The sequence below is a fragment of the Trachurus japonicus genome, chromosome 13 (genome assembly GCF_045865225.1).
Source record: "Trachurus japonicus isolate A0001 chromosome 13, Traja_1.0".
Taxonomy (NCBI): Eukaryota; Metazoa; Chordata; class Actinopteri; order Carangiformes; family Carangidae; genus Trachurus; species Trachurus japonicus.
Genome location: NC_140919.1, coordinates 32,488,136 through 32,501,095, shown reverse-complemented (window position 1 = coordinate 32,501,095; position 12,960 = coordinate 32,488,136). Strand labels below are relative to the sequence as shown.

General features: G+C 37.2%; 3 protein-coding genes across 3 annotated transcripts; all 3 read left to right on the top strand.

Moving 5' to 3' along the window:
- Positions 1–2,507: 2,507 nt before the first annotated feature.
- Positions 2,508–3,443, top strand: LOC146976322 (olfactory receptor 52B2-like). The gene has a single exon (XM_085796695.1). It carries the CDS (start codon positions 2,508–2,510, stop codon positions 3,441–3,443), a length of 936 nt encoding a protein of 311 aa, XP_085652821.1.
- Positions 3,444–6,234: 2,791 nt separating this feature from the next.
- Positions 6,235–7,176, top strand: LOC146976321 (olfactory receptor 52B2-like). Its single transcript, XM_085794491.1, has one exon. The coding sequence runs from the start codon at positions 6,235–6,237 to the stop codon at positions 7,174–7,176; it is 942 nt and encodes a 313-aa protein (XP_085650617.1).
- A 3,494-nt stretch (positions 7,177–10,670) lies between these two features.
- On the top strand, positions 10,671–11,606 carry LOC146976320 (olfactory receptor 52E4-like). The gene has a single exon (XM_085794490.1). The coding sequence runs from the start codon at positions 10,671–10,673 to the stop codon at positions 11,604–11,606; it is 936 nt and encodes a 311-aa protein (XP_085650616.1).
- The last annotated feature ends 1,354 nt before the right edge of the window (positions 11,607–12,960 follow it).

The following is a 12,960-nucleotide window of genomic DNA, read 5'->3' as shown; positions in this document are numbered from 1 at the left end:
TTATGTCCTGTGGATCCTCACTGGCTACAGCCTCCCATGAGTGTTATTTAACAACATCCTCATCATTAGCAAATAACAAGGAATGTCATTATCAACTGGAGGTTTACTAAGTGTCCAGGGATTAATTGTGTTGTGAGACAGTTAATAACACACCATCTAATCATGCCTCAATGGAGCTCATTAATAAATTACTTCTGACAAAGTAATTAGGAATCTGGCTGATGTAATTCTGTAAACTTGTAGTGTGTTCAGTTACATGATATGGTTGCAGTAGCCCTTTCACTGAAAGATTCCTGGATGTGATTATTTCCACTATTCCTGTTAGTGTGCAATCATCAATACAGTCTTAATCTAATGCAAATTAATGAAAAGAGGATAAGTTCGGGTCAAATTTCTAAATCCAGTCAGGTCACACCAACACTGTAGGCCGAAATGTGGAAAATGACCACCAGCTCTGCTGGATCATGATGCATTAAGTGAATCTGATCATTAAGAAAGACCTCATGTTTAATTACCTTTGATTTAAAAGTTTATAGCCTATTTATAATTTGTATGATCACTACTACAACAGACACAAATGTGTAGTGTCCCACTTTCTTTACAATTTTGTTGAAACCAAGACTCACTGAGGATTCAAAATAACTTTCTACTATGAGTCAACAGTGGTTACAGACAAACATTAGGAACTGTTCAATGGTCAAGTAACAAGAACAACACGTGGGTCACAACCCACATATTGCTGGAGAAAACTTGTTTCTCATTTTTACCTGGAATGGAGAAATATTGGACCCTAGTTTCATGGCACGGCACAAGGCGGTGCAGGGTGGCGCAGTGCAAGTTTCGACCAGTGCAGCATGGCGCACGGTCAATTTGGCAGTTTGGTAGACCACAGTGTGCTGGGTGTGGTGGCGCAGCAGGGGGAGGTGGGGGGAGGTGCACAGATTCAGCTTGGTACAGTGAAAGTTTCGTGCCAAAAAGCCACACCAAGAGTGAGGCGAAAGCTTGCCATCTCCAACCTGATCTACTCTCGGCACAAGGCGAAGAGCAGCCGTTGGCTGGCCGATGTGCAGTGAACAAACACTATTTAATGCAACTAATGGAACCAACACGTGAATTTTACATAGATGGTTCCGTCACATCTGACGTCAGATCAAAGATGGTTGGCACGTGTAACGGAAACTCAGCCTGACTGAATTAACACAGCTGAAATTGTGATGCAAACTAACAAAAAACTAAATAACTATCATTTCTCTCCACCCACAAACAGCCTCGGCATCAGATAGTGAGTACTGTATATAGTCTACTCTGCATCTCTCATCTCAGAAAATAAAAATAAAAAGACAGAAAGAGAGAGAGACGCTTGGCAATGTGTCCTTTAAGCTGAGATGCTTCTGATTTCATCCCCGTTACGCATGGTGTTTGTTTATGTTGTGATCAGTGTACACTTCTCATCTTTGTTAAACAGGGCATAAATATGGGTTACTAAACATGAGTGTCTTTATTCCGTTTGATCCCAAAAAGTTAAAAAGGATCAATACGCAGCCTCCGTTTCCTTTTTGATTGCGTCCGTCTGTCCGTTCGGAGTGAGGGGGTTTCGGAATGGAGGGGTTTCCCCAACAGCCTTTTTGGAATAGTGGGGTCTTTAGAAACAATAGAAAACCCCGCTGTTGCGATGAATGGAAGTCTATTTTCGGAAAGGCGGGGTGTAACCGTCTAGCCTCTACCTGGTCTTTTTACTAAACTTAACCAACTCCTTTCTTCATTGCCTAAGCCCAACCAGTGCAAAATCTTTTGGGGAAAAAATACGCTATTAGGAATTGTCGGAAAGGCAGGATGTTTAAAAAAATAAAAAAATACCGTCATTCCGACCATAGGAGGCAAAAATTGTTGGAATGATGGGAAGTTTGATAGAAAATTAAATGTTGCCATATAGACAATTAGAGGCCTATGCCGGACTGGTGGGATGTTGGAATGGCGGTCTAAATATAATATAGTATATAATAATACCTAAAGACAACTGATCCCATCACATTAAGTAATTTGAAGGCACACTTTTACTAATTAGTTTGGACCTAAAATTAATTAATAATAATAAAGTCTTTTGTTTGGGTGTTCGTTTTTTGTTATTTGAAAGTTCATATTTTTCCTAGAAAAAGACTATGGTTTCTTTTCTTCTTTTTTTAAAATAAAAAATAATGTGCCTTAAATACCTGCAGGATGGCAAATACATGTTTATCTTTATGATTCTCCAAAAATTACTTTCCGTCATCCTGACATTATTCATCTTGGCAAAACCCTTGACAATCCCAGAGGCAAGAGGTGACGTAAATAAGTTATGGTAATGACAAGGTGACATCAAATAAAGCAGGGTGGGCAGAGTCATTCAAAGCACTTTATGTAGCACTGCTTTAATTGATATGTTGTCTAAACTGTGACTTCTTCATCTTGAGACAATTTCAGATAATACATTATCATGACTGTTTTTCTCTTTACTAATCAAAGCAAAAATGGACAACAAATCATTTGGGTTCCTCTCTGAGTTAACCCTGGATCCATTTGTAATTCCACCTGGCGGAAAGTACCCTATCTTTTTTCTTGGTCTTACAATCTATTTTTTTGGCATCTTTTGCAACCTGACCTTGTTAACTCTGATCATTTTGAAGAAGAATCTTCACAAACCCATGTATTTCATCCTGTTCAGTCTTCCACTCAATGATCTGATAGGCATAACTGCAATGCTACCAAAAGTACTTTCAGATATTGTTATGGAGACAAATAAGGTTTACTATCCTCTGTGTGTCTTACAGGCATTCTTACTCCACATGTATGGTGGTGGGATTTTGTTTATTCTTGCAGCAATGTCCTTTGATCGTTATGTTGCCATCTGCATGCCATTACGCTACAACTCTGTTATGACTCCCAGGGTTGTAATTTGTATTATCGCTCTAGTTTGGGGTCTTGACTTTGTCTTGATTGTATCACTGTTCTCTTTGCAGACAAGACTCCCAAGGTGCAAATCTGTCATTATGAATGTGTTCTGTGATAATCCATCTCTACTGAAGCTCACATGTGGAAACACGACAGTCAATAATATCATAGGACTGTTCAACACAGCAGTCATGCAAATTGTGAGTGTGTCTGTTCAGGCATTTACATACGTGAAGATTCTCATCACATGTGTGGCTACAAGGGGGTCTCAGGCAAAGACAAAAGCTGTCAACACATGTATTGCACAATTGGTCATATTGATTATATTTGAAATTGTGGGAACTTTTACAATTTTATCTCACAGATTTAAAAACGTATCAGCTGACTTGCAAAAGATAATGGGGATGCTAATATTTCTTATACCCCCACTTCTAAATCCAATTGTGTATGGGCTGTATACAAGTGAAGTAAGAGGCACACTCCTGAGAGTCATCAAAAATAGAGTATCTGGCTAAATTTCTACATGAGGTGACCAACAATAATGAATTCCATCTTTTTTGAGCTGCATTGTTCCATCTCAGGAGCACTATAACATTGTGAATACTATTTTGGAAACAACAGCTACTGTGTTTGGAGCCATAATGAATGCATGACTTTGAACATTAACTAAACACACTTTCAATAGTTTTCTTTGATGCAGAAATATTACATTCTATACAGAAATCATGTTTTTGGAGTAGAACGGGAAATATTATACATTTCAGTTTTTCCTTTGTATCTTTTTTTTTTTTTTTTTTTTTAATTAATCTTCCAGTTAGCCAAATGATAAAGAATTTAATGTAAAGACTATTTTGGTTTCAAAACTGATAATGATGAGATGAAACAGTTTGATTGAATTAATTGATTATATATGTTTGTAACTAGTTACTGTAGCAAGTAATTTATATTATATTTCAGTGCAATGGTGAATAGCTGAATTGTATTAGATATTAGACGCATAATGAGAATTTTGTAATATATAATTATTACCTTTTTATTTGATTAAAAAACTTAAATACTAATAAGTATTTAAGAAAGTGAACCTTGTATCCGTCTTCCATTGGTCTATGCACTGTGCAACCTTTTGTGTGTAATGCAAACAACTAAATCAAAATTATTGCTGAAACCCAAACACACAAAACAAAAAATGATTGCTGAAATCAAAACACACACACACACACACACACACACACACACACACACACACACACACACACACACACAAAGACGGAACAGTGTACAAGATGTGCTGATGTTTGTTTGTGTGGTCTACTAATGAAATTTGATTTAATTAATACATTAACTGAAAGACACCATAATTCCAACAACTGTATTAAATTGTAACATATTAAATTCTGTTGCATAAAGATTGGATACAGACAAGTTTATTAATCCCACCAGGGACAATTGGTTTGAACAGCTTGCATACTGACATGTAAAGACACAAGTACACACAATAAGATAGAGGTATAAGGTAGAATGAATAAATAGAATGCAGAGGAATACAGTGTAATCAAGGATCGATAATCAATACATATACATATACATAATATGTACATATACACATACCAAGGGCCTTGCCAAGGCTCATACACTCTTAGAAATAAGGGTTCCAAAAGGGTTCCTCTACAAGGGCTGAGGTTCTACCTGGAACCATTTGCTTCTGAAGAACCCTGAACCCTTGAAAAACCCCTTTCTTCCTGTGAGGGGGCGCGCCGCCCGTCACAGAGGAGAAAGGGGAGAAATGCATTGTAATGAATGTAATGTAACGATAGCAACATATCAGAAGTATGTTATAGGTCTTTATGATAATAACGTGTGTGTCCCTGGAAATACATAAACTAAAAGACGTGTCCCTTATTGAACTGATATGGGACGCACTTTGTCCTGTATTTTTGAAAATCCATGTCGGGCGATTTTTTATTAATGACCCAGTGCTGCTGCCGCTGCTGACTCTGCCTGTCTGGAATGAGCTTCTAGAGTTTAGATTCTCAGCCCGAGCCCGGCCCGGACCCGACCCGACCACGGGCCGGGTTTGGGCCGACATTTCACATCAATATCCGCGGGCCGGGCCGGGCCGAGACGGCATGCCCAGCCTTTGATCAAGGATTTGTGTGTTGATTTTTTTCATGACTTTATTAGCCCAATTAGGTGGACAGAAAGCTATGCCATAATCAGCAATATTTCATGTAACTATTTATTTTCGTAACGAAAGAAACAAAGTTAAAAAAAAAAAAAAAAAAAAAAAGCATCATGTCTCCTTCACGTGCAGCAGTGGCGTGCACGCCACACACTGACTGCAAGCAGCACCGGTCTGCTCGTGCAGCAGCAGCTGAGCAACATGAAGTTCGAGAATATAAAGAAAAAAATAAAGTCAGGAGAATTAAGTTTGAGCACCTTTGGTGGAAAGATGGAGATGTGGAGGGCGCAGCAGCTGCTAGCAGAGATGTGCTGCTCGACTGAGGACCCTGGACAGCGCCGCCGCCAAATTTAAACAGCCCATGAATAAAAAAAAACACAAAAATGTCAGGTTTAAATCGGGTTCTGGCTCATAATTACAGTTAATGTGTCGCGCCGGGCCGGTCTTGGACACAACGTGCACGGGCTTGGTATAGGGTCGGGCTTGATTTTTTTGCGCCCGATCTAAGCTCTACTTCTCATTGACCAATGGGACCTCATTATGTTGCTGGGTCGCTGAAGTGTTGCTAGGATATGCCTGCGAAGCAGCTTTCAGAGATGTGGGTCATGCCCTACGCTACCTGGACAAGTGCAGGAGGAATCACTGAGGTTACAGCCTACGCCGTACGTCATATATATATATATATATATATGTGTGTGTGTGTATATATGTGTACCGTATACACACACACACACATATATATACATATAATACTATACATATAATATCAATACCATAATGCCATATATATATATATATATATATATATATGGCATTATGGTATTGATTGTTGTATTATATAATATTCTGTGATCTGCCAGTTTCTGCAGCCATGATGCAATGTGCTTTGTAATCTCATGGGTTATCTCTGTGTTTAGGGTAAATGACTATAAAGGACAGTCTGTTTCATGGCTTCTTACAACACAGACGAGGGGGGGTAACACACTACAACAGGTAATAGACTAGAGTTATATTTGAATCAATGGACAACATGTGATTTTAAATTGTTTGTTAATAAGGACATATCTTTCAGGTGACGCTTCATCAGTTTCTAGCGGAGGCAACAATATAGCAAGACTGGTACAATTATGTATGCAAATACATCTTCTGAGATAATACTAACACTGGCAACACTGGACATACAAACTTCTAATATTTATCCAACATTTGTATTTGGAACACTTGCCTATCTAATTATTGTGTTTTTAAATTTGTTGGTATTTACAGCAATCATTGTGAGTAAAAAGCTACACAAGCCCATGTATATCCTGCTGCTCAACTTGCCAATTAGTGACACAGTTGGGGCTACATCTTTTTTTCCTCATCTTCTTTCAAGCATTGTGACACAAAACCGAATGATTTCCTTTCCTTTATGTGTAATTCAGGCCTTTTTGGTTCATTTTTATGGTACAGGAAACTTGCTGATATTGTGTGCCATGGCATATGACAGATACCTTGCTATATGTTGTCCTTTGAGATATAATACTGTCATGACTCCAAATACTTTAATTAGAATTATTTTTGCAATATGGCTCATAGATTTCGCAGTGATAGGCACATTGATTTTTTTGTTTTTGCGGTTAAAAATGTGCAGGACAAATATAGTGGATTTATATTGTAACAATCCATCATTATTGAAACTGGTCTGTGAGGACACCACAGTGAACAACTTATATGGAATAGTTGGTATGTGCGTGCTTCAAGGTGGATCACTTCTGATAGTAGTATACACATATGCACAAATTTTGCATACATGTGTTATCACTAATCGGCAAGATGCTCGGAGAAAAGCCCTTCAGACCTGTGGCACACATTTGGTTGTTTTCTTGATCTTGCAAATCAATACTGTGGTTACACTCATTGCTCATCGGATTAAGGGTGCATTCCCATACATGAGAAGGGTTCTCGGTGTGTCCATTTTAATATTTCCCCCCATTTTGGATCCAGTTATATATGGACTGAAAACTCCTGAACTCAAGCAGAGCATTCAAATGTTCCTAAAACGAAGCCTTTTTTCAACTAAGTTGTAACAGCTTTTCTGGGTTGGTCACAATTTATGGAAACATAATTAGAAACATTATGCCTCGGGTACAGCAAGGGGCAAGAAAATGCTGAACCCTACACACACACACTTACTTGCATTTGAGTGTGCTTTTAAAGAATAATATGTTAGAAAATAAAAATAAAAATAATAATAATAACCCTCAATTTAGATAAGATACATAATGAGAGGCTGACCTAAACCCGGATGAAATGTGACCTGAGAATGACCTGAAGAGAAACAGTCACTCAAGTTCACTAAAGTAAGAAGTTTTGTAGGAATAATGATACAAAATCTGATTATCGTGCAGGCCTGGTCAGCAGCTACTGTAAGAGTTTGTTTAAGGTTGTTGAAGCACCACAAGCACTGTGAATGGCAAATGTATGTTACATGAGTTGCAATTGTGTGTGTGTGTGTGTGTGTGTGTGTATGTGTGTTATTAGCTTTAAGTATATTAAGCAAACACTAACAAGATCTTATAATATTTTTTCTTGAATATTGTACGTAAAACTGAATTCCTGAATCACTGAAGGTTCAGAAAGTATGAACAACAAAGCTTACTGCGCTGTGGAGAAGTTATGCATCTCTGTGTTTAATGATTATATTGTACATGTTTGTATCTTGTTGTACATGTTTTAACCTAATGTTTGTGTGCATGTTCATTTGAGTTTGTCTGAATTGTTGGAACCTCTGCAGAAGAGGCACAGGAATACACTCAATAATCATTGATTTGATGCTGATCCAGTATGATTAGCCTATTGGTCAGGGACTGGTTACATGTGGAATAATTAAAGGACAACGAGGAGTTTTGGAAAAGCAAAGCGTTTTCACACTACATTTATGAGCCTCTGCGCGCACCGTACATTTCTTTGACCGGCGTAAGACGGACTCATGTTTTCATTCATCAATAATTAAAGTCAGAGGTTCAAAGAGGTTCACATACCGTCGTAGTTCCAACCATAAACGGCGATTCTGCGGCGTTATTCTCATAACTCGCCACGAAGGAAACGCTGGTCGGCTCGACCAGCATCTCCGCCACCACTAATAATAACAAAATAACGATAAAGACAGAACGATATATTTATCGAAAATGGGCCCATTAACAAGTGTGGGTAGCGGAGATTCATCCACATTAACGTGAGACTTTTTTATAACCGAATAGAAACTCCTCGTTGTCCCTTTAAGTCATAGAAAGACCAGGCTATTGTGATGTTCTGTGGGCCCTACTGGGCTGTGGGCTCCTAGAATTGTTTTCACATTTCTCCTCCATGGCCCTGTTTACAAGATTATAAAAGATGTAATTACCATGATTGATTATCAGCCAATTGTGGTAATGACAATTTTCACATTTTGGAGCAAAAGTTAGTTAGGTTTTCAACTGTTATCTATCTCTAACGGTAAAAAATGTTGTAATTGCCCGCATAACTAAATTAATTTAAAATGTGTTTTTTCAAGTTATTATGTGACAATGCAAAAGTGATTTTTTTCAATGTATTTGACATTTCAAAATTCTTGGTTGGGGAGAAGCCCAAAACATATGAATTCAGGCATATTTGGATTTTCATCATGTCAAAAAAATAAATAAATACAAAAAACATATTTCATTGTCAATTAAGACAATGAAATATCTTCTCACAGCTTTAACAACTTTGTTAAAATTGTTTTTTTTTCCTGATATATATATATATATGTGTGTGTGTGTGTGTGTGTGTGTGTGTGTGTGTGTGTGTGTGTGTGTGTGTGTGTGTGTGTGTGTGTGTGTGTGTATGTGTGTATACATATATAAACTTTTTTATTATATAATATAAATAAGTGCAGAGAGGTGACCATCTATTGGGTCATTTCAAGAGCCTGGCTCTGGCTGTAGCAACAGTTTGTAAACAGAAAAGAGGAAATTTGCTATAAATGTAAAAAGAGAATCATTGTAGCCCAATAGTACAATTATTGGCAGATTCTAATAACAATTACATAGTCTCACAATATTTTACATTTACATTTATTTCCTGTCTTGATACCAATCTAAGTTTAGGTGAAAGAAGCAGATGGGTGCTATCCCAACATGTGCATCAAAAGCAACACTAAAATTGCAAAGACCAGATTAAACACATGGACAAGGCACTAAATTACATCACTGGGTGAAAATTATACAACACGATAATCTGGACTTCAGTTTATTTGTGTTCAGATGAATGACATTTTTTAACATCTATCACTAAAGAATCATGTTTTTGTCACTAAATACCCACAACAATCCCCACACCAAGTGTGGGCTTTATGTCACAGACCCAAGGCATTGTAACCCAGAAGACATAATTTAGGATTAGATTTGTCATCTTCAGTGCTACCACTAGAGGGTGCCAAAATTTGATTTATGGTATTGGGCAATACCCTGCAATGACATGATCAGCACTATTCTGCTTGACTACCAATCCCGGCTACTAATCCAAAAAGATGCTTCTTTACCCACAACCTCTTATTATGTTTTAATGAGATCACAGCTTCAACACAGCAGGGACAATCACATACATTCTGAAAAATATTAGAAAACATGCAGAATTAAATCCTCCTGAAGTGATACTACTCTTGTGTGGACATCTTCAAAACCTATACGTATATAGATTCTTACGGTGCCAGAGAGAAACCCTATGTCCTAGAAATTCCAATTCCAAAATTGTATTTCCAAAAAAAAAGGGGGGGGGAATTGTTTCCGCCAAAATAATGTTCAGGGACAAAGCCTTTTTAAGTGGCACAGGGGCCACATTTATCCACAACAATAGTCATATAACAGAGGTGAATGGAAGACACATAAAGCCCTGGACTTTGACTCTGGACACCAAGGTTTGGTTCTTGGGTTCCTTTTTTAGTTAAAAAAAAACATGTAGCCTATCAAATTAATGAAATAAAGTAAAGCAGACATTTAGCCAATTTCCAAAGCATGACACATACTGGATTTGGTTAAGACTAAGGAAAGATTGTGGTTGCATGTTAATCATTACGCTAATGATTTGTTTATGACACTGTGTTGGTGGTGATGAGGTAATTATCAGTCATATTCTTCCAAAGTCCCTTGTGAGTCAGTGACTTCCATGACATTTATGATAACCCAGAAAACTCCAGGGAGCTGCCCACCATTCAACAAAAATCATGTCTATATAACTGGTAGTTCTTTTGAAGGTCTTGCCTGTTGGTCATTGCCAGCATTGCCAGTCCCTGGTAGTGATGATTTATTTATCTTAGAGGTATATGGGCGTACTGTAATCTGTAAATGTATTTTGTGTATGTGTGAAATGTATGAAGGGTAAACTGTTGGCCTTAATCTGTTTTATTCTGTCCTTAGCAGTTACACTTCATATCATCATCTCTTTGTCTGAATATGTCTCTCCTGTGTTGTCGCTGAGATGATGTGCATGAAATAGAAAAAGTGTTATTCGTTAAGGAAATTACTAATCATTTTTCAATGTTCTGGGGAGACAGAGCATAAAAATGGATAACCCGTACAATACATCATCTACTTTAGTGCTGAGTAGTTTTGATCTCCCTCCTGAAAGTGTCATTCCTGCTTTTCTCTTTGCAACTCTGAGCTATATGATTATACTCTTCTGCAATCTTATTCTCATCCTCACTATTGTACTGAACAAATCCTTGCATCAACCCATGTATTTAATTTTGCTCAACCTTCCTATCAATGACCTCATTGGTGCCACAGCACTCTTTCCACAGGTCATTAAAGAAATACTGACCAACAGTAGGACTATGCAATACTCTGCCTGTGTTGCCCAAGCTTTCTTTATCCACATCTATGCAGGAGGTACAGTGTTTATTCTGACTGCTATGGCGTATGATCGATACATTGCTATATGTTGCCCTTTGAAGTACAACACAGTTATGACAAATGCTCGTATTATGATGATAATCACAGTTGTATGGATAAGTTGCTTAGTTATGATAGCTGTTCTCTTTGTCCTGCTTTTGCGTTTACCCCGCTGTCGATCTGAAATGTCTCACACCTACTGTGACAATCCATCTTTGCTGTCTTTAGTCTGTGCCAACACAACCATTAATAACATTTATGGGCTTTTTATAGTTGCTTTTACACAAGTGATAGCTAATGGAATGATTTTGTATACATATCTCCAGATCCTTGTTGCATGCTTCAGATCCAAACGAGCAGACACAAAGACCAAAGCTCTGCAGACCTGTGCAACACACCTAATAGTTTTTCTCTTGTTGGAGTGCCTAGGGCTTTTCACCATCATATCATACAGAATTAAAAACATTTCACCACATTTAAGGAGATTTCTAGGGGTGTCAACCTTAATTTTCCCCCCCACATTGAATCCAATCATCTATGGACTGAAAACAAAAGAAATTAAAGAAAAAGTAGTGCACTTTTTTAGGAACAAAATCCTTCCATGCTGATGCCCTGGTAGTGTCTTTTATGCATTATGTTAGAACTTAAGAAGTGTAATTTTCATATCTCACCAGCAATGTCTTTTGTTTTGCTACTTTACAAATACATTCTTTCCAACATTTCTTTTAGCTAAAGAAGAAACAACGTTCCAATTGAGTTTCTCAAAAAAGTTTCTGACGAAAGTAATTTTTAAAATAATATAATTCCCTTATTGCTTTAAAGTGCTTTAAAAAGCAATTGCAAATACTGCAATTTGCAAAAAAAAAAAAAAAAAAAAAAATCCCTTCACAGGTGCCACGTGTTTACAAATCAATCTCATGAGTTTGTCTCTAACAGATTTTAGAACTTAATGTAAAATAGCTTCAAAATTAAGTATTTCTCCTAACTACTGTTGTTATTTAGTTACATACCACTAATGTTTCTGATTTTTATGCATTAATGTAATGATTTCAGATGCAAACTGCTGCACTTCTCTCAAATATGTTGGCAAGTAAACCTGTGAATCCAGTGGCTCATCAAAGTTTGCTGTTTGCATGTTAATATACATTACATTAACAAGCTGTTCAGTTGCTGCATTTATGATGTGTGCAAATTTTGATTTCCAGTTTATTAGACAATCACTACAGTACATGAAATCTGACAATGGAATGATTGTAGAATTATGTAATGTGTGCACCTCAAATGAGGCAAAAAACTAAACTAAGTATCCTCTGTCCAATGATAAACAATAGATTATGGTTAACTATTACTGAACGAAGAGCACTAGATTAATCTCTTCATAATCTGTCCAGTCACAATATAAATACAGCAGATGGCGCCACCTGTACACAACAAATTCAACCATACCAACAGAAAGCACATGGATCAAACAGTATGGATATGTTGTGTTTTGTGTGGTTTGCTGCCCTCTTGTGTCTTGAGGTCAGTAGTACTTGTAGATAGGAAGGCCAGTTTTGATTGCAGTTATTTACTCAGTCAAAAATATATAACTGATGACATAGCTCCATACACTAGGGATAAGACAAATAGGTCCAGTTTAACAAATTTCTTAATTTAACATACACATGGACAAAACCCTATTAAGCAAGCTAAAATAACTGTAAATAACAATATGTTACTATTTACTTGTCCTTTACATCCTTGTTTTGGCTTTATGTCCCTTTATCTTCCAGTACAGTGCATGTGTTTTATACACTGTGTGGTGTAGTGGAAACCAAAGGGAATCAACTTTGAATTCACATTTGTACAATAACGGTTATCCAGATTCTTACTGAGATCACTAATATTCTTTATTAAATGAATTAGATGCTGCGATATATCATGGAATTTAGGTTATCAAATAAGTCTGTATAATCATGCATA